Source organism: Salmo salar, chromosome ssa09 (assembly GCF_905237065.1).
Source record: "Salmo salar chromosome ssa09, Ssal_v3.1, whole genome shotgun sequence".
Classification (NCBI taxonomy): Eukaryota; Metazoa; Chordata; class Actinopteri; order Salmoniformes; family Salmonidae; genus Salmo; species Salmo salar.
Window position 1 is genome coordinate 6567111 of NC_059450.1, and position 21481 is coordinate 6588591.

Sequence of the window (21481 nt, forward strand, 5' to 3'; positions counted from 1 at the left end):
TTATATATACAGTACCTGTCAATAGTTTGGACACACCTACTCATTCCAGGGTTTTTCTTTATTTTTTACTATTTTCTACATTATAGAATAGTGAAGAAAACAAAACTACAAAATAACACATGAAATCATGTAGTAACCAAAAAAAAGTGTTAAACAAAATCTAAATAAATTGTATATGTGAGATTCTTCAAAGTAGCCCTTTGCCTTGATGACAGCTTTGCACACGCTTGGCATTCTCAAAACTGCACATTCTATAGTGGCCTTATAATTTTCCCCAGCACAAGGTGCACCTGTGTAAGGATCATGCTGTTTAAATCAGCTTATTGATATGCCACACCTATCAAGTTGATGGATTATCTTGGAAAAGGAGAAATGCTCACTAACAGGGATAAGCAAATTTGTGCAAACTGAGAGAAATAAGCTTTTGTGCATATGGAAAAATGTCTTGCTCTTATTTGAGCTCATGAAACCAACACTTTACGTGTTGCATTAATATTTTTGCTCCGCGTATATTTCCACACTGAGGTTGGAATAATACTGTGAAATTGTGAAAATGATGCCTTTTTAGCGTAATAGCTGTGTGGCTCAGTTGGTAGAGCATGGTGTTTGCAACGCCAGGGTTGTGGGTTCGATTCCCACGGGGGATCAGTACGGGGAAAAAATTATGAAATGTATGCATTCACTACTGTAAGTCGCTCTGGATAAGAGCGTCTGCTAAATGACTAAAATGTAAATGTCTGAAAAGGCCGCCAGAATTGTTAGCCTGTTTTGTTGGGAGGGAGTTTTGGCCTCCCTGGTGACATCACCAGGCAGTCAATTGGTTCATAGACCAATAAGAGAGAGAGTTCCAAACCTCTTTGGCAATAACAGGTAGTTTTCAGTTGTCCCCCTCTCAGGCCACTCCCTGACAGCACTAGCGAAATTGTTGAGAAATTGCTCTTTGCTCATTTTTTTACCATTTTCATTGAAAACAAATCACTATAAAAAGGTACTTAATTGTCACCCACAAATTATTTGATCCTGTATTGGACCTTTAAAGGTGTTTTATTTTATTTGTTGACAAATTGGCTTAATTCAGTTGTAAATTAGGGCTTATTTTGAGGGTTTAAAAAAGCAAGACAGCACTCGCTAATTCATTTATCTAGCTAATTAACTTTGGGTGCCATAAATCAATCTCAAGCCAGAAATAGCTGAATGATTATGTGGTTTGAATGCAGGCTTCTCTAATCCTAGTCGTGAAGAAACAAAGGAAAAGAGTGCACCAGCCTGTCACGAGTGTGATTAGGTAGTTCAATGCTTCGCTGCTTTGTGTTTCTACTACTTGACAAGAGGAAGGCTGCAAAAACAGCCCAATGACAACAGAAGTGGCGCTGGTTCAAATAAGTTAATTTCACCCTTTGGAGATTAGAGGCTTGCTGAACCTGACAAACCCCGATTCAAGTAGGTGGCAATGGGGCCAACTGTCGGTGCCATGGGAGACATCTCGGTGTCAAAAGAAAGCGTCTGCCAGCCCCTTTGGAAAAGTCTCCTCGGGAAATGTCTGAAATTGAGTGGGTGGTCTCGTGTGAAGGCCAAAACTAATGAGAAGTTTCTATGCCGTAGCATATCCAGACCCACAGAGGGTCTTTGAAGATCTGTGAGCCAGATCCGTCTCCCTCTATTTCATTATTGAACACTGTACTGCACGGAGCATGAAAGTGCATGGAGAAGTATGACAGCCCCCATACTCCACAGAGAGTCGACAGGAATGTGTGACATGTCAATTCAGGAACAAGCTCCTTCTTCGCTGCTCTGTACCAAACAGAATCCCCTAGAAGCTTAGAGGAAAATATTTTGGAAATGTAAAGCAGTGAAGACATTGAGGGAATGCCAGAGCAACACACACAAAAAAAAAGCTGAAAATGAAACATACTGGAGTAGGTGAACTGTACAATACTATTTCCGTCTATCATGAACAACAGCAACATCTAAACAAGTTCAGCTAAATAATCATTGTAAGAGAAACACTGCCCTCTAAAGGAAGAATTCTGACAGTGGGCTATAAAAGGTGTAGGCCTAATGTAGACCAGGGCTGGCCAGGGACATAGGGTCCTCTTGTGACCTGTCCCCCCTTCCTCAGCTTGGCACTCATTTTTATTTGGGTTTCCCCCTGGATTCACGTTGCATTGCATATTCCAGTTGGGTGACCCATTCAAATGATTTGTGAGATTGATCGACTTTAGACAGTTTATTATACAAACAATAAATATTGATATAAGGGCTCAATTAATTTGCATCCTCAAATAGGTTTTATTTATGTAATTGGACGAGGAAAACAATTATGAATCTAGTGTTACTAACTGATGTAATCCCCAGCAACAGACAACTACCTCACAAACCCTGCCGTCTGAGTTAGTCTGCCAGGTGACAGAGGGAGCCTAGCAGCAGTACACTTGCACTCCTGCATGAATAGGCAAATTTCATCATGAATATTTAAATTGTTAATTATACCGAGCCCATTGGGTAGCTAATGCTCTCTGGGGCTGTGCAGGAAATGCACTTTTGCTCTGGATCAAAATATTTAGCTTTCTGCACCAATTGACCTATGGATGAGATGAATAGCTAGCTCGTGGTTCTATTTACAATCATTCTTTCGGTGTCTCACTTTGGGTAACGCCTTGTTAGGGGCGGAGTCTAGGAAGATCCAGTCACACAACGTCGGTCATAGACGGGTGCAACCGCCAATAGAGAAACAACCGACGTCCCATATAAGGTGCCGTAGTATCTTCACTTCCTTCGTCTTCCTCACGGGTTCAAATTAAGGTCCTCTACTCAGCATCGACTTGGACCTCTGCTTAACTGTTAAACTGTTCACAGGTGGACCGTCAAGAACTCAGCCGCCAAGCGCAGGACAGAAGCTTCTTGTGCTGAGGATTGACCTCACACGACAGCTACACCAGACAGCAAGCTCTCGCCTTACCAGCCCAGATACCTGCTTCGTGTTGCTTATTCCCACCAAAGTGGAAGAAAGGAAAGAGACTTGAGATTCGGTTAGCCAGACTCTAAGCTAACCTAGCTAGCTAAGAAAGAACGCACATTCTTCAGTTAGTGGTGTTCTTGCTATAGCTAGGCTACTAGTCTCGCGTTCCCATACCTCAAATCACGTAGTAGTCATGCCTCCCTTGGAGGCCTGGAGATTTTGATTGGATGTTACATTTCAAGACCCCCCAAAAAATAGCTAGCCACAATGAGGTTCGTTTTGAGAAGTAGCTAGCTAGTTATAACTAGGTAGCCTTCAAGGTTAGCTGACTTCTCAAAACAAACCTCATTGTGGCTAGCTATGTTTTTGGCCTTCATGCTAGCCTTCACAGGCAAATATAATTTTAGAAACATCAACAATATTGATATGGCCAGCATTGTAGACCATTTCTCACCTCTTGCTGCATCTTTAGCTCATCTCGAAATATTAGGGAAATGCTGTGAAGACCGTTGTGCTGCAAACGTTCTAAAATGTCACCAGTGCTCGTTTTGTTGACGTTTTCAGTCCTCGCGCACTGTTGCGCCTATGGCACTAATCTGGTGAGCACCTTTGGAGCTCCAGCCAAGCCAAGCAAGGCACATCACTGACTTACAGCGGTTTCCGACCCCTCTTCAGCCGATTTCTGCCATGGAACTTCCCCAGGCTTCCTATTTTAGGGACGAGGCTACTAACCCTCGACGTGAACACTAAGTTAGCTAGCTAAACGCCAGGGAACACTGGCTGCACAGCTAAGCATTGGTGAAACACACGACTAGATCTCCCTCCCCGGGAAGTATGCTTGATATAGCTAGACTACTGACCCACTGGGAGAACGGACTCGATAGCTATACAGCTAAGCTTCGAATAGCAGACATATAGCCCGGGTCTCCATACCAGAGATATGGCTACTTTTACCGCTGCACAGGGCGAGTCCCCTGCTGTGATGCAGTTAGCCCACACCACACTACTAGGCGAAGCTAAACAGCTAGCTCATTTAAGACGTATGCCATTCACCATCTTCAGCTAGCAGTGTACAAGCAATAGCTAGGCAATTGGCCCATGGGGCAATTTCCAGCCAACTAATGCCAGGGCTAGCACCACAGCTACCGTCCGCCAGTACACACTTTGAGCTAGCTCTTATGAGCTAGCTCTTACACTGGGTAGTGTTACTTTCCCCCTTATTTAGCTTACCAGCGCCCTCGCTGGCTAGGTTGACCAGTTGTGCCTTGGTACTATGGTCGTAGGAGATGTTTCAGCCTGTAAAGAGCAATAGTGTTCTCCGGCTAACTACAGCTATGCGTTTAGACCACTAGAGGCTACTATTAGCTTGACGAGTTGTACAGACCCCACGGTCAGGCTTTGAAGCACGAACCCAACGATCAGGCTTTGAGTAGCTCACATACAAACCAGCTGGCAGAACCTTCTCTCTCGGAGTTATGGCTACTGTTTTCCCCGTACTGGACAAACTAAACCAAGCACTCAGATTCCTGGAATTACTAGCAAGCTACGGCTAAAACTGACCACTTACACCGCACAGCACTACGGTCAAATGAGGCGCAACACTGCTCCCCCCGGCTAACATGGTGCAAGCCTGAGCCAGAATAGTAACCCCCTGGGTGAACAGTGACTAGTTGATCCCAAGTATGACAACCTCACATCTTAGCGTAGTCTACGCTCAGTACCCAAACAGCTAGACCCATCCTGCAATCTTTGTGGTGCTTGAGTCCATTTCACAGCTGCAGTTCGAGCCACTGGAAAGCATGAAAATTAGATTGCTTGCTTGAAACTGCTTTACCTTTAGCCATTGCATCAGCAAAACAGGTTGGAGAGCTGCATGCACCGTCAGGCCACAACTACCTATGATTTGCCCAGGGGTTATCCAAGGTTTGTCCCTTATGTTAGTAGTGCTTATAAATCGCTTCACTTTAGAGCTGTTGGCCTTTCACCCACCGCCCTTCTCCATGGAGGACTGTCTCCACCGCTTACGCCAGGCACACACTGGAAACATCTGTATGGACAGGACGAGAGCCCTTTGTCTCTTGGGCACCTCCCCACGCAGGGAGGACCACTTCTCAACAGCGTTTATCCCATTGTATAGTGGAAGCTATGTCTACATCATGGACATTGTTCAAGGCATCTCTGTTCAAGATATCTATAATGTGGCATGCTGGGGTACCCCCCCCCCCCCATACATTCGTGAGGTTCTACGAACTGGACGTCACTACAGCCTCATTAGCGCATATAGTGCTTATTGTCGGGACTTCTGAGGGTTGATCCGATCCAGACATGGCTTCGGAGAGTATATGAGTGCTACTCGAGTTGGCGATATCCCCAAAGTGACCTAACGAGTAATTGAAATAGAACTTTAGGTTACCTAATGTAACCCCGGTTCTATGATAATATGAGTCAGGTCTCTCACCGCATTACTCTTCATGCTTTGCGTAAGGAAGATGAACGTACTTAGAAGTGAAGATGGGAGCAGACTACGGCTCCTTATATGGAAAGTGGGTTGGTCCACTATTGGTCGTTGCTCCTGTCCGACAGACGTTGTGTGATTGGACCTTCCTAGACTCCATCCCTAAGAGGCGTTACCCAAAGTGAGAGACATCACTCATATCATAAAACCTAGGTTACATTAGGTAAACTTAAGTCTTCCTGGGTCGTATTAATTGGGGCACACAGTAGCAAAACATTTTGCAACAGAAAATTAAAACAACCTTATCTGGCAAGTTAAGGTAGTCCCTCCCAGTTTCATTCCATTTTCTTCCATTTGGTGCCATACGACCCTGGTGAAATGTGGTAGGTAGTAGCGTCGCATGGTATACAGAGACGTCAGTACATTCTCGGTACTAGAACATACTTTCGGGTAGTTCTGTCAAATGTGTCCCACATCATCTACTGATTGAGAGAGGATCAAGTCTGTCTATCAGCACAGCTAATATTCCCATAGCGCACTCATTGCTAGCTCTAGCCTGCCATGAGGAAACACTGAGAACGGTTACATACAAATGTTCCATCTAAGCTGTGTGCAGGTGCGCAGCTCCGCCAGGACTGCCTTGCAGAAGAAATATCAGCCAGCACAGAGAAGCACGAGATTAGAAAGTTGAGTGGAGTTTTCCCCCGGTAGTTAACACTATCAACGTTTCCCTTTACTGTGGGATTATGTGATCGAATCAACGCAATATTAACCACTTTCAATGCAACATACCGAAACAAAACTAACTATGCAAGACTTTGTATACAAAACTATGCAAGAGATTTTGTTGTAGGCAGAGCTCATCGGATTTTATTGCATTGACAGGCATGACTCAGGCCCATACTCTACACAGAGTACAGACCGGTAAGCCATAACCAATCAGAGCTGCAGTAGAACTATATGCAAATAGACCCTTGCCATATATGGATGTGCCATTCACTTTGAACAGGACTATTTTACAGCATGAGCATTCACGGTTATTACACAATTGTTTTGAGAACAAAGCGAGCGCTGCATGTAGCCACGTGTGCACATTTGTTCATATTCTTTGCTAGTTAGTGCGTTATTGGCCGAGTTATAGCAACTTTGTAGTCAGCAATGTGGGAGTGATTGCTTCCTACAAGAGCAAAGTGTGTACATTTGAAGCGATCTTTGAAAAGCAAGTCTGGTACAGAGCTTCTTTTTTTTTTATGTCTTAAAAAAAGGGCAGTGTTGTATTTTGAGGCAGGCTTGAATAAGCTAAGTAGCCAATAGGCAGAGGGTATTATAATTTGTCTGATTCTCTGTAATAATGGTATGGGAATAATAATGAAAGTGGTTTCTTACATTAAACACCACAACAAAATGTTCAGTCACCTCCTTGTCTGAAGGACAAGTGGATAAACAGGTTAATGTCAAGCCCTGCATGTTTTTTCCCCCCAAAAGTCTCATGGAATGTAGGCCTACATTGAACACCACACAATGGCCGCTACTGTAGACAATGATAGAATTGCTATTTTCATGTTAAAATGTTATGTGATGCATTTTCTCATGGTAGGCCTACATTTTAATCAAATAGCCACAGTAGGCTAGTTGGCCACTGTTAAAACAGTAAATTGAAGCGGGTACAGCTTCAGTGTTCACAGTAAAACGCGCGCCTGAAGTTGCACAGAATGAATATAAATAGTTTAAAAACATTTTCCCTAATAATCCTGTTTACATCTGAAATCAGGCCATAAAAATAAACATTTTACCACAGTGATCATGTCATTTTTGCGAAGCCTATTTGATTCGGAATTCGGACATATAAAGTTTGTATGCGAAAACTATTTCTAAGATGCATACTTACAGGTTTTTACGAACTCTTCACTCGGCATAACAGGGAGGCTTGCTTCTGGCACACGCGCAGATTAAGCCACTTACATGTCCTAATAACTTGAAAGCTTGCTCTGAAAACCAGGGGTTTTAATTGGTGTATGCCTACTTCGACTTTGACCTTAAGATAACCAGAGTAAGATGTTTACATGACAATTTCCATACTCTGCTTACTGCCGTAAATCAATGTAATATCAAATTATTTGCGTGCATGCAAATGTGCTCACCACTGGGAGTTTCTTTGTGTGTGAATGACATCATGGCACTTCAATAAAAGAAGAGACTGCTTCTATGTAAATGTTGTTGATCAGTACAATAAAATATGTCCCAAAAGGAAGGTAAACAGATTGCTTTCCATCTGTAGCCTCATGAAATCAGCCAAAACAAGCTCAATGCATTCACATGTATTGTGAACAGGCCTATCAATAGAGATTTACCATTCAAATAAATGATTACCATTATGCTGTTACGTAGTTAGACTGGTAAAAAAAAACTAATTGAAATTGATTGGATGATTTATTAACTGATGCATACATTCAAAAATCTATGGAATTATATTGAACTCAAAAGATATCTGGATCAAGTGCCACCCTGTGACTTTGGCTAATACGCATTCTTTTTGTTGTTGTTGCTGTGGTATCATTTGGGTATTGTTTTGGTATGTAGTATCGTGATGGTATCGAGTATTGTGATACTGAACATGGCATCTAAGTCAAAATTCGGGTATCATCACAACACTAGTAGGTAGTAGTGGAGGAAAGGAAATCCCATGGGTCCTGACACACATTGCTCTGACAGTGACACAGGTGTTTCTAAAGGCAGCATGTCTTGCTCCGTCTCCATCTCACTGCAAGATGGTTATCATCCGTCTTACCGTCTAACCTGGTGAGCCACTTACATTGAATGTCAGATAATCTGTACACTAATTACCCACTTCCATATCCCTAGGACTGACAAGTGTAAAATGATGCTGTGTGTAGGCTATGATTTACGCTACCACATGTATGACCGAAAACATGGAGCACTCAATGGCTCACACACACCATTTACCACATCCATTCAAAATGGCATCATCATGGTTACCTTAACAGTCTTGTCCATGGAGGCAGACAGTAGGAGATGGCTGAGCTGGGGCACTGGGCACCACTGGATCATGTTGATTGGAGCCTGGTGGGCCTGGAGGCTGAGCTGCATGCACCTGGGCACCACTGCCCTGCCAGGCTTGGGCCCCAGGTACGGACGCACCCGCTCAGAGACCTCGCTCAGCAGCCTGGAGACAGTGGACTTATCATTCGTTTCCAAAGAGGTTGGTTCTTCTCTCTTTGCTGGTGTGGCCAACCTCTCTCTCTTAGGAATGTATGGCGAGACACCAGGTGGTACAGCCTGAAGCCTCTTCGCAGTGGTCAAATTAACACAGTATTGTGGAGTAGAGTATGGTTTTGAGTTTGAGCTGTTCTCCACAATCCCTGAGAGACCCAATGGAAGGGGATAAATCTCCCTGTGAGGTTCTGACACTGTCCTACCATCAACACATTGTCCTATTTCAAGTGGTTTGTAATGGGGACTGGGTAATAATGGTCCATAGAAGTTAGAATCCAACCATTTCTGGTTTCCTTGGGACTGCCTAATATCATCCATGGGACAGTTGGCAAGATGAGGGAGTGCTCCGTCATCATCCTCCTGGTCAGAATCATCATAGGCCACTAACGAGGTCATTGTCCTTTCCCCAGAACCCTGTGGGATGTCAATTAAATATGTTTTATTGAGACAGGTTTAAAGCAGTGTTAAATAATCCTGGGTTGTGTTCAGTTCAACAGAACATTTGACAAAAGTGTACAACGTTGAATTTAACAGAAACAGTACTGAATTACCAGCTGAAAAAAGTTGATTATGGTGGCCCAAACGGTGCTTACCGTATAATGTGCTGCACAAGTTTTGCGATTTAAAATGGCCACACACATATTGATTCAGGCCACAATTCACCACACCCACCAAACTGGAGCAAGCGTACGTACCTCAATATAGACACATTCACTCTTAAATTTAAGCTAGACAAGCTAAGGAAGTTTAGAAGAGGTGAAGTAGACTACAGAGATGGCAAGGTCTTTTCCTGTAGAAAACCAACCTGCAAGAATTCAAATCACACCCACAGAGGAAGCCCAGATCTGTTTCTTTCAACTTTACGAGCCGTGACGATGAGGATCATCCAAGACACTCCGCGAGGCCGGCTCCTCCCAAGATTTTTTTGACCAGAAAGACGAGCCACACAGGTTCTCAAAGAGAAGAGGATGCGGAAGAGGCCAACTCAGAGGGGGAGGAAGAAAGCAAGATTATCCAACCACATGGAGCAGGACCAGAACAAGGCTGTGATCAACAATTCTGGAGAACCCCTTTCTGATGACGGTGTAAGGGTCTTGTCTAAAGGACTGTCATTTGCTCCCACATACTCAACTAATGAACTTAACTCAAAGATTGACCTATTTTGTTTCTACATCTGAAGGCCTGGTACAAGCAAAACACCTTTCCAACTACAGACACCAGTGTCAGGTCAGTCAGTTTCTGTGCCCTCAAAACACATTTTAAGCCTAAATCCACTTTGTCCCATTGTCCAGAATACGACACAAAACATATTTGCACATTTTGATGTAGAGAACCTGGTTAAAGGGTAAAAGTGACACAAACCAAACAATGTCTTAACACTATCAACAAGGCAGGTCCTACAGACCCTCGTTTTGGTCGCACCTTAACTACTGTTCAGTTGTGTGGTCAGGTGCCACAAAAAGGGACTTAGGAAAATTGCAATTGTCTCAGAACAGGGCAGGACAGCTGGCCCTTGGATGTACACAGATGGCTAATATTAATAATATGCATGTCAATCTCTCCTGGCTGAAAGTGGAGGAGAGATTGACTTCATCACTACTTTTATTTATGAGAGGTATGTTGAATGCACCGAGCTGTCTGTCTAAACTACTGGATAATGGCACACAGCTCAGACACCCATGCATACCCCACAAGACATGCCACAAGAGGTGTCTTCACAGTCCCCAAGACCAGAACAGACTATGGGAGGCACAGAGTACTACATAGAGCCATGACTACATGGAAGTCTTTTCCACATCAAGTAACTTGAGCAAGCAGTAAAATTAGATTTAAAAAAATTTAAAACATTTAACATTGGCACAAAGCAACACAAACATTGGCACAGACATGCAGACACACAGAATAACATACGTGGTAGTGGTGGAGTAGGGGCCTGAGGGCACACAGTAGGTTGTGAAATCTGAATGTATTGTAATGTTTTAAAATTGTATAAACTGCCTTAGTTTTGCTGGACCCCAGGAAGAGTAGCTGCTATCCATAATAAATACAAAATGTAACCTTTCAAAGACAGAGGGATGTAATTGAATCCTTGTCCAAAAATGAACAGAATGTGGTTAAAAAAGCAGGCAAAAGGTGGCACTACAGTAGCGTGGGGTAAGAACAAAATGTGACAGAAATCTACCGTCAATTATACAATGATGAATTCTACCAATCTCTTACTTTCAACCTTAGAGGCCCTAAAAACGGATTTATTTTTATTACAATTATTTAACTAGGCAAGTCAATGATGGCAGTTAACCCACTGTTCCTAGGCCTTGTTCAGGGGGAGAAGGACAGATTTTTACCTTGTCAGCTCAGAGATTTGATCTTGCAACCTTTCGGTTACTAGCCCAACACTAACCACTAGGCTACCAGCCGCCCCAATTGAAAGGGATCCTCACAGACGCTAAGGAGAAAAGTTATATTTCAGATAAGATAGCCCCCCCAAGCAGACCAGTCATTAGCAGTAATGAAAGCCTGATAGAACCCATCTCAAAGTACATTGATTACTTTATTAAGCCTTTTCTGCCATCACTCCCAGCCTTTCTTCAAGACACCACAGATGTGTTGAATAAAATGAAAGAATTGAACAGAGGCACAGCTTCCTTTTCAGTCACCTTGGATGTGGAGTCTTTGAACACCACCATTGAATATGAAGGGTTGGCAGCTATGCACCATTCTTGAGTACTCGGCCTGACACGCCTCCCTCAGAATTCATTCTCCCTGACTGAATGGACTCTAAATAATAATTGTTTTGTCTTCCAGAACCTCGTCTTTAAACAAGTCAAAGGATGTGCCATTGGAGCTTGCTACAGCCCTTCCTACGTTGGATTGTACTTCGGTAAATGGGAAAATTACTTATTTCTGGATCCTTCAAAAAAATATATATATATGTTATTTGACCAGATTATATGGTGGGGGTGCTATATTGATGTCTGCCTGTTCTGGTCTGGCTCAGAAGATTCACTTATTTCCTTCCACCAATACCTTAACAGCATTAACCCTAACATCAAACTGACTATTGAGTACACCAAAGAGAACCTACATTTTTTGGATCTTGACATCAGTAAAAATGACAAAGGCTTTTTGCACACATACAACTTTAAGAAGCCTACAGATGGGAATACCATTCTGAAGGCACACAGTTTCCATCCCAAAAGGCTAAAATAGAAAATTCATTATAGCCAATTCTAAAGAGTCTGCAGAATTTGCGATCAGGAAAGAGACTAGTGTCACATCTGCTGAATTGGAGAATCACTTCTTGAGCCGGGGTTAAGCAATCAAATACTGAAAGGGCCGGACGACTTGACAGAGAGGACTTGTTGCGGAGGGGAGCTCCTCGTGATGCACAAGAGAGCGTGTACTTTGTTACAAATTATAAACTGGGTGGTTCGAGCCCTGAATGCTGATTGGCTGAAAGCCGTGGTATATCAGACCGTATACCAAGGGTATGATAAAACATTTCTTTTTACTCTTCTAATTACATTAGCAACCTGTTTATAATAGCAATAAGGCACCTCGGGTTTGTGGTATATTTCCAACATACCACGGCTAAGGGCTGTATCCAAGCACTCCTCGTTGCGTTGTGTTTAAGAACAGTCCTTAGCCGTGGTATATTGAACATATACCACACCCCTTCGGGCCTTGTTGATTAAATATAGCAAAGAACATCAAAATGATCTTTAAAAGAGAATTGGGGAATCATCCAAAGGGATACGCAAAGTCTTCCCAGAGCCACCAGTCATAAGCTTTAGTCCACAGCTACCTTCCTGGTGACTCTCAAAAGACTAAACCACAAACCCAGCTGGGTCTTTCAAATGCAACCATTGCAGACAATATTGCACAGAAAAGTATTTTGTTGACACAGAGTATCAAGTCAAATATTTCATTAACTGTAAAACTACCAGCTTAGTAGAACATAAGTGCCCCAAAGGAGTAGGCAACTAAGACTACCCCATGGCAAGGAACTACAAGTCCTTACACCATGGTAACCCTGCCTCCCTTCAAGCTATGGGTATTGATTATGTTCCGGCCTCAATCAGAAGAGGGGACCGCCTTAAACCACTAAACCAAAGGGAACGTTTTTGGTTTTACAAAGTACAGGCCACTAAGTACCCTGGTTTAAAATGAAGATATAGATTTCTACCCATTCCTGTAGGGTCTTAGTGGTCCCTTTGCTGTCATCTAGTGGACATATTGCCCAATTACCCTCTGTTTGGAATGCTGTGGTCCATGTTTGCTGTCATCTAGTGCACTATGAAATGTATAGCTCTACTACACTCACTCCTATTCAAGGCTAGCACTACTTTGTCTTTTCTAATACTTCTAACTTTAATATTCATTTTTATAACTTATCCATTTCACTTTTGAATGTACAGTATTGTTACTAGGTGATGTCTCATGAATATTGACTAACTATTCTGTAACCACCCCCTCTTCAATCCACATTGATTGGGAAAATACTTTGTTCAAAAGACATTGTATCTTTGTACTCCCTGACAAATGCCATGCAGCCGAAATGCAACCGTTTTAAAATATGTGTTCAATTGAACATGCCATACAAATAAAGACATTAGTTAATTATATGAAGAGTGCATTGGTCCTCCTTTCTTTTTGATGACCAATTTACCAAAGAGCTCCTTCTATCGACAAAGACCTATTGTGTACCTTAGGAGTGCTTCCCTTCCTTTTTTCTAATGCGTACCTCAAAGGCTGTTGAAGAACGGTGCCAGTTTCAGTAAAAACCATCATGCTACATAACAAACATTGTCGCGAACTGAACACACCCTTTGTCTATTACACTGAGGCTTAAGCTCTGTCCATATGCAATTCCCTCTCCACTTCCATCCACTCTGCATAACAATTTACTTCATAAGAGATACTAGTGACACCTGCTGTATTGAAGTACTGCAGGCCACACTACAATCTACATAATTTGCAGACAGTTTCCTCCACAATCTACTCCTGGGCTAAAGAAAACTTTCAATAGAGATTGAACATTTTTTAGTCCATGAGTAGGCATAACATGGGCCAACCAGACAACCGCGTGCTATAAAAAAATTAAATAAAACATGTGTTTAAGGGATTAGAGAGAAGATGACAGCGGTTGTTGGCCGGATTCGAACCTATGACAACACTGCAGACACGTGCCGGAGGCTGCAGCAATACCGCTAGACCAGCCAGGCCACAAGAATAACTCTTACTTTATATTTCAGTCATTTAGCAGACGCTCTTATCCAGCGTGAACAACAAGAGCAATTAGAGTTAAGTGCCTTGCTCAAGGACACAGACTGATGATTTCTCACCTAGACAGCTTAGAGACTCAAACCAGTGACCTTTCGGTTACTGGCCCAACACTCTTACCCACTAGGCTACCATCCAATGTAACTTTTTATTTAGACCTTTTTTGGAAGTACACCGACAGCAGTAATGACCACAGTTGCTCAGGGAAACTTCATTATTTGTTAAGTACCTAACGTATTCTGACATTATTAAGCTTGAAAAGTTGGTGAATGGCAAGTTGAATGGATGCTTCCTGGGCTAAAAGTAGAATCGGCATATTCAACGTCTCCTGTAAGGACAAATTCTGGTTCAGGGTGGACCCATCTGTCTCAATCAATGAAAGAAGACTTGAAATAGACAAGATGGCAGCATAATTGTTGGATTACTTCATTGAGCAAATACAATTATTTTAATAACGGAGCATTTTCTAAATTCAAACGGAACCCCTGCAACTGGACAAGTCAATTTTATGAGACTCCGGTTTCCACAAATCAAGGAAGAATAGGGTATCGCCAAGCTTAAGGTTGGTCGTAAAATTATCTGTGCTATGGCAAACAGTACCTAATGGAAACCTGTAACTTTTTAACCTTTATTTAACTAGGCAAGTCAGTTAAGAACAAATTGTTATTTACAATGTCGGCCTCCACGGGCCAAACCCGGACGACGCTGTGCCAATTGTGTGCCGCCCTATGGGACTCCCAATCGGGAGTGATACAGCCTGGACTTTCAACAAGGGTGTCTGTAGTGACACCTCTAGCACTGAGATTCAGTGCCTTAGACCGCTGCGCCACTCGAGAGTAACTCCCAGTATAATGGATATTTAAAAAAATGTTGGTCAAATAACATTACTTGGTGTTACAATCTGTAGCTATCTTGACAGCTGAAAAGATGCTAGCCTAACAGGGCTCTACACTGAACTTTGTTACATGGAGCACATGTGCGTTTAAATTGAAAAATGTAGGAGCACACAAAGACATGTAGGAGCACAATGACAAATTTAACGTAACAAGCAGTTATTTTTAGTAACAGTGCAAGCATGGCGGTCATGATTCTGTACTCTAAGTGCAGTGGTGCTCCTAAATGTAAATACCTAAAAGTGCACAACAGTTCTAGTAATTGGTCCTCTTATAGACATTATTAGCAACAGATATTATAATAGCTTTCTGTCAGAGTAGGTCTAATCATAATGTCACTGGTAGCAATTATCTGCTTTCAGAAACTAGAATACCCAAAATGTTTCAAATGTTGCTTTGTTACAAATCCTGCCAACACATTGGGCCCTGTGATCAATGAGGAAAGGGTGGGTATAATTTGGGGAACGTTCCAACAGGAATCTGTTCCCAAAACTACGTAAATAACAAGGATGTCAACACACAATGCAGACAACGTAGCATGATCAATTCACCTAGCTAACTAGCTGCCGAATAGGCATCAACTCACCACGTAGTTTATTCTTAATGTTTTGCACCATCTACCCTACTCAGTTTACTAGATGGCCATTAGCCCAATAACGGACTAAAGGAGCCTAACGTTAGTGTCCTCCTTTTAGTCCAAGGACCTTACATGTTCTGTTTAAAAGGATAATTTTCTCTGGAAACCAAAACATACTCCATCTAAAACGTGAAACGATTGTCAATTGCGGTTCTAGAAACATAAATCCCTCTACTTTCATATCACAAATGCAAAATACACACTTACAGTACACTGGGTGAGCCGGTTAACACAGTTGCAGCCTACAGTCATTTTTAGGGGCAACCCTTTTGTGTCTTCGGTCTTCGTTTGTCTGTAAACAAGCGCTGTAACATGGACATATGGCGGTGTGGGAACCTTAAGAGCCCCGAAGCTTGCTCTAAACTTTAAGACGCGTCCCTTACGGTATGGTTTTGGAAACACAAGGAACGTATCATTCATATCAGATAAATACTTTAAAAAAAGAATAAGTAAAATTACTACACCTTTAAGTGGTTAAAACTGCCCCGGTCAGAAGGTACTATCGTATCGTCAATAGGCGCTAAAGCAGTTATCGTCAATGAATGTTGTAACTGGCTATTAGTCCATTACATGGGCAAATTGGATAGCTATGTGCTGAAGTCTGGGACAATCGCATAACATTAGTCACACAGTCATTAACTAGCTAGCAACTCCAGCAAGAAGCTGCCTAGCAATATCCATCTTCCTGTGTCTATAACAGATATGCCACTAGAGTTAACCGTTACGCGAATGGTTGCTGTAGCTAACGTTACTTACGATTCAGTGAAGTGGTTAAGGAGAAAGTAGAGTATATGCATGTAACCAATGCGTCCAGCTAAAAATGTTGGATGCCTTCTTCTTCGATGGAGTTGAACTTCTTCTTCGATGAGGTTTAACAGCGGTTGACATCCAATATGTTGCATTACCGCCACCTACTAGACTGGAGTACAACTCCCTTATACTTTGCTTGAAAAAATAAATACAATAACATATACTCCACCATCTGACACTACACTAACACACACATACATTCATACATTCATACATTCATACATACATACATACATACATACATACATACATACATACATACATACATACATACATACATACATACATAAATAACACCACCCTATTCCACTATTTAAATATATTGAATCCTACATCATGCCAACAACCTGAAAGGATGGGACATCATCACTTAACACACCCTGTAACTCTTCTGATGTCAAGTCTCACACACCTAAATATCTCTCTGTAGCTGCCACCACAACCTAAATTTTCTGCGACTTACGTTCCATCCCTGCAGTACAGTTGATAACCATTGCTATAAATGCTAAAAATCCATTACTGACACATATATCACTTGTTGGCCTACCCCTCTGTGCTGGTACAGATCGACTATTCACACCACTCCTCTCAGGATCCCTCCCCCTTGACCTGTCTTCCTCTACTTTCTTCACTGTCTCAGCAAATGACAACTTCTGACTTACTCTAACCCTGGAAACCTCAACCTGCCTCTCTGATCCCAGAGAGCAAATGCAGCTAGCTAGTTTAGCCTACTCAAACACCCTGCTCAAACAGAGGGATGCTATGTTAGCTAGCTGGCTATGACTATCCAACACAACACTGGATGTCTTCCAAGTCAAGGTAAGCTTTTGGTTTTACAAATGTATTGCCACCGGGGCCCGCCGTGCTAAACTGTTTACTGACTGTGTCCTAACGTTACTGCATGACTGCAGCGGGTATACTAACGTGTTAGTTTTATTAGCTATGTTGACTATGAAGTTACTTTAGCTAATGTGGTGACAACGATGTAGGCTATGTGTTGCGGTTATGATATGGTTTGGCTTGGAAAGGTTTTTTCACCTAGTCACATATAGTTGATGTGTTGTGCATTGAAGTCCACAAGCAAAAGGTGAGAGGAGGAGAGCCCATAGATGCGAGAAGGAATACAACATGGCTGCTATGAAAGTGAAATATATGTACACATGATCAGGGGAGTATTCATTCCGCCGATTCTATTGAAAAACTTTTCTTAAACAGAAGCAAACGGAACAAAACATCTTAAACGGCACCTACGCCACTGGTTTGGTGGATGCCAGGAGAACCTGCCACATGCATAATCAATCAAATGTATTTATAAAGCCCTTTTTAACATCAGCTGGTGTCACAAAGTGCTATACAGAAACCCAGCCTAAAACCCCAAACAGCAAGCAATGCAGATGTAGAAGCACGGTGGCTAGGAAAAACTCCCTAGAAAGGCAGGAACCTAGGAAGAAACCTAGAGAGTAACCAGTCTCTGAGGGGTGGCCAGTCCTCTTCTGGCTTTGTCAGGTGGAGAATATAACAGTACTTGGCAAAGATGTTCAAACATTTATAGATGACCAGCATGGTCAAATAATAATAATCACAGTGGTTGTAGAGGGTGCAACAGGTCAGCACCTCAGGAGTAAATGTCAGTTGGCTTTTCATAGCCATGCATTCAGTTCGAGACAGCAGGTGCGGTAGAGAGAGAGAGAGAGAGTCGAAAACAGCAGGTCTGGGACAAGGTAGCACGTCCGGTGAACAGGTCAGGGTTCCATAGCCGCAGGCAGAACAGTTGAAACTGGAGCAGCAGCATGACCAGGTGGACTGGGGACAGCAAGGAGTCATCAGGCCAGGTAGTGTTGAGATATGGTCCCAGGGCTCAGGTCCTCCAGGGGGAGGGAGATGGAGAGAGAGAGAATTAGAGGGAGCATACTTAAATTCATGGATAAGACAGGAGAATTACTCCAGATATGACAGACTGACCCTTGCCCCCCGACAAAAACTATTGCAGCATAGATACTGGAGGCTGAGACCGGAGGGGTCGGGAGACACTGTGGCCCCGTCCGATGATACCCCCGGATTGGGTCAACCAGGCAGGATATAACCCCACCCACTTTGCCAAAGCACAGCCCCCACACCACTAGAGGGATATCTGAAAACCACCAGCTTACTACCCTGATACAAGGCTGAGTATAGCCCATAAAGTTTTCCCCCACGGCACAAACCCAAGGGGGCGCCAACCCGGACAGGAAGATCAAGTCAGTGACTCAACCCACTCAAGTGACGCACCCCTCCTGGGGACGGCATGGAAGAGCACCAGTAAGCCAGTGACTCAGCCCCCATAATAGGGTCAAAGGCAGTGATTTTTTTTTTTACCTTTATTTAACTAGGCAAGTCAGTTAAGGACAAATTCTTATTTTCAATGATGGCCTAGGAACAGTGGGTTAACTGCCTTGTTCAGGGGCAGAATGACAGATTTGTTTTACCTTGTCAGCTCAGCGATTCAATCTTGCAACCTTTCAGTTACTAGTCCAATGTTCTAACCACTAGGCTACCTGCCGCACCAGTGGAGAGGGGAGAACTGGCCAGGCAGAGACAGCAAGGGCGATTCGTCGCTCCAGTGCCTTTCTGTTCACCTTCGCACCCCTGGGCCAGACCACACTCCCTCATAGGACCTACTGAAGAGATGAGTCTATAATTTAGACTTAAATGTTGAGACCGAGTTTGCGTCTCTCACATGACAGGCAGACCATTTCATAAAAATGTAGCTCTACAGGATAAAATCCTGCCTCTAGCTGTTTGCTTAGAAATTCTAGGGACGATAAGGAGGCCTGCATCTTGTGACCGTAGCATATATGTAGGTATGTACGGCAGGATCAAATCGGAGAGATAGGTAGGAGCAAGCCCATGTAATGCTTTGTAGGTTAGCAGTAAAACCTTGAAATCAGCCCTAGCCTTAACAGGAAGCCAGCGTAGAGAGGCTAGCGCTGGAGTAATATGATAAACATTTTTGGTTCTAGTCAAGATTCTAGCAGCCGTGTTTAGCACTAACTGAAGAACATTTCGTGCTTTATCCGGGTAGCCGGAAAGTAGAGCATTGCAGTAGTCTAATCTAGAAGTGACAAAAGCATGGATTAGCTTTTCTGCATCATTTTTGGACAAAAAGTTAGATTTTTGCAATGTTACAAAGAAATATTCTTGATATGTTCGTCAAAAGAGAGATCAGGGTCCAGAGTAACACCGACTGTGAAGTTTGGTGGAGGAGGAATAATGTTCTGGGGCTGTTTTTCATTGTTCGAGCTAGGCCCCTTAGTTCCAGTGAAGGGAAATCTCAACGCTACAGCATACAATGACAATCTAGACAATTCTGTGCTTCCAACTTTGTGGCAACAGTTTGGGGAAGTCCCTTTCCTGTTTCAGCATGACAATGCCCGGTGGACAAAGCGAAGTCCATACAGAAATGGTTTGTCGAGATCGGTGTGGAAGAACTTGACTGGCCTGCATAGAGCCCTGACCTCAACCCCATCGAATACCTTTAGTATGAATTGGAACGCCGACTGCGAGCCAGGCCTAATCGCCCAACATCAGTGCCTAACCTCACTAATGCTCGTGGCTGAAGCAAGTCCCCGCAGCAATGTTTCAACATCTAGTGGTAAGCCTTCCCAGAAGAGTGGAGGCTGTTATAGCAGCAAAGGGGGCACCAACTCCATATTAACGGCCATGATTTTGTAATGAGATGTTCAACAAGCAGGTGTCCACATACTTTTGATCATGTAGTGTATCACTCATTGGCCTATCCCTAGTTTGTCTACTATTCACAGGGATCCTTTCAGGATCCTCACCTTTGGTCCACCCTCCTCTACTTTCTTCAATGCCTCAGGATACAGCATCTTCCTCACTACTCTGACACTGGCCACCTCAACCTGCTTCTCTTGCACCGGACACCTCTGATCCCCAGCAACATGGGCACTCCTACAGTTGACAACTTTTCCCACTAAAACTACACATTCCTCTGTCCCATGTCCTCCTGCACACTTCCCACATCTTGGAATCTCCCTCCTACACACTGCTGCGACAGGCCCATAAAGGTGACACCTATAACACTGCAGTGTATTCAGCACAAAACTCTATTAGAATAAGTAATGTATCCTAACGTTACTTTCTCAGGTAAAGACTCTGAATCAAAGCTCAAAAGAACAGACTGTGTCACCTTTGTTTCACTACGCTCCCCACCGGATCTGCGTCGCAGTAAACGGCGAGCATCACAAACACCAGGAATCTTCAACTTAAATTGCTCCACCTCCACACTTAACGATACCCCAGAAATGACTCCTTCAATGGTGCCCTGTTCCTAAGAGCAAAGCAAGAAACAGATATTGACCCAAGATGCATGACACAGAGCGCCCGCTCCACTCTGGTCAGAAGAAACACAAACAAATATCACAAGTCCACTACAGGTTACCTTCGCTGATTCAACTGCACCCAACTCCTTTCTCACCCACCCTGAAACCACAAATGGATCCACCAAAAGGCGAGAATTCCTGGTGTGATTGGTGCCCGGCGTTTGACCCGCTGGGTGAATGGAGAAAAATAAGAAAGTCTGTCAGTCCTGTTGTTTTTGTTAGTGTTTTATTTTTTATTTTTGTACTCCTTTTTCTCCCCAATACAGTCTTGTCTCATCGCTGAAACTCCCGTACTGACTCGGGAGAGGCGAAGGTCGAGAGCCGTGTGTCCTCCAAAACAAAACCCAACCAAGCCGCACTGCTTCTTAACACAATGCCCACGTAACCCGGAAGCCAGCCACACCAATGTGCCGGAGGAAACACGGTATACCTGGCAACCGTGTCAGCGTGCACTGCGCCCAGCCCGCCACAGGAGTCGCTAGTGCGCGATGGGACAAGGACATCCCTGCCGGCCAAACCCTCCCCCAACCCGGATGACGCTGGGCCAATTGTACGCCGCCCCATGGGTCTCCCAGTCGCGGCCTGCTGTGTCCTGTTGTTTTTTGATAAAGAGCAAATGCCAACGCATGTGAAGCTTGGTTATGTAAGACACGCTGTAAAAGCTTTCGTTCCCAAACTATTGCAGTGTAAGAATTGTAAAGGATTTGGACATGTTTTCAAGTGTGTGCAGATGGACAAAATATATTGAAGAATGGTGTGTAGAAGGATGACAATGTTGCAATTCTGGTGTGAACAGTGGTGTAAAGTACTTAAGTAAAAATACTTTAA

General features: G+C 43.3%; 1 protein-coding gene across 8 annotated transcripts in view; it reads right to left on the reverse strand.

Annotated features, from left to right (window-relative positions):
* wdr25 (WD repeat domain 25) overlaps positions 1 to 21481 on the reverse strand; it is a 42448-nt gene that overhangs the window by 12534 nt on the left and 8433 nt on the right. The window contains exons 1-3 of one of the 8 annotated variants that reach the window (XM_014209971.2): positions 16218 to 16325; positions 9454 to 9632; positions 8412 to 9062 (exon numbers count right to left, since the gene is read on the reverse strand). The exons of 1 other annotated variant lie outside the window; for it this stretch is intronic. In XM_014209971.2, coding sequence (XP_014065446.2) covers positions 8412 to 9044 — 633 coding nt within the window. In that variant the 5' untranslated portion in view covers positions 9045 to 9062; positions 9454 to 9632; positions 16218 to 16325. 6 more of the 8 variants (XM_014209970.2, XM_014209972.2, XM_014209967.2 and 3 more) reach the window with 6 other exon arrangements.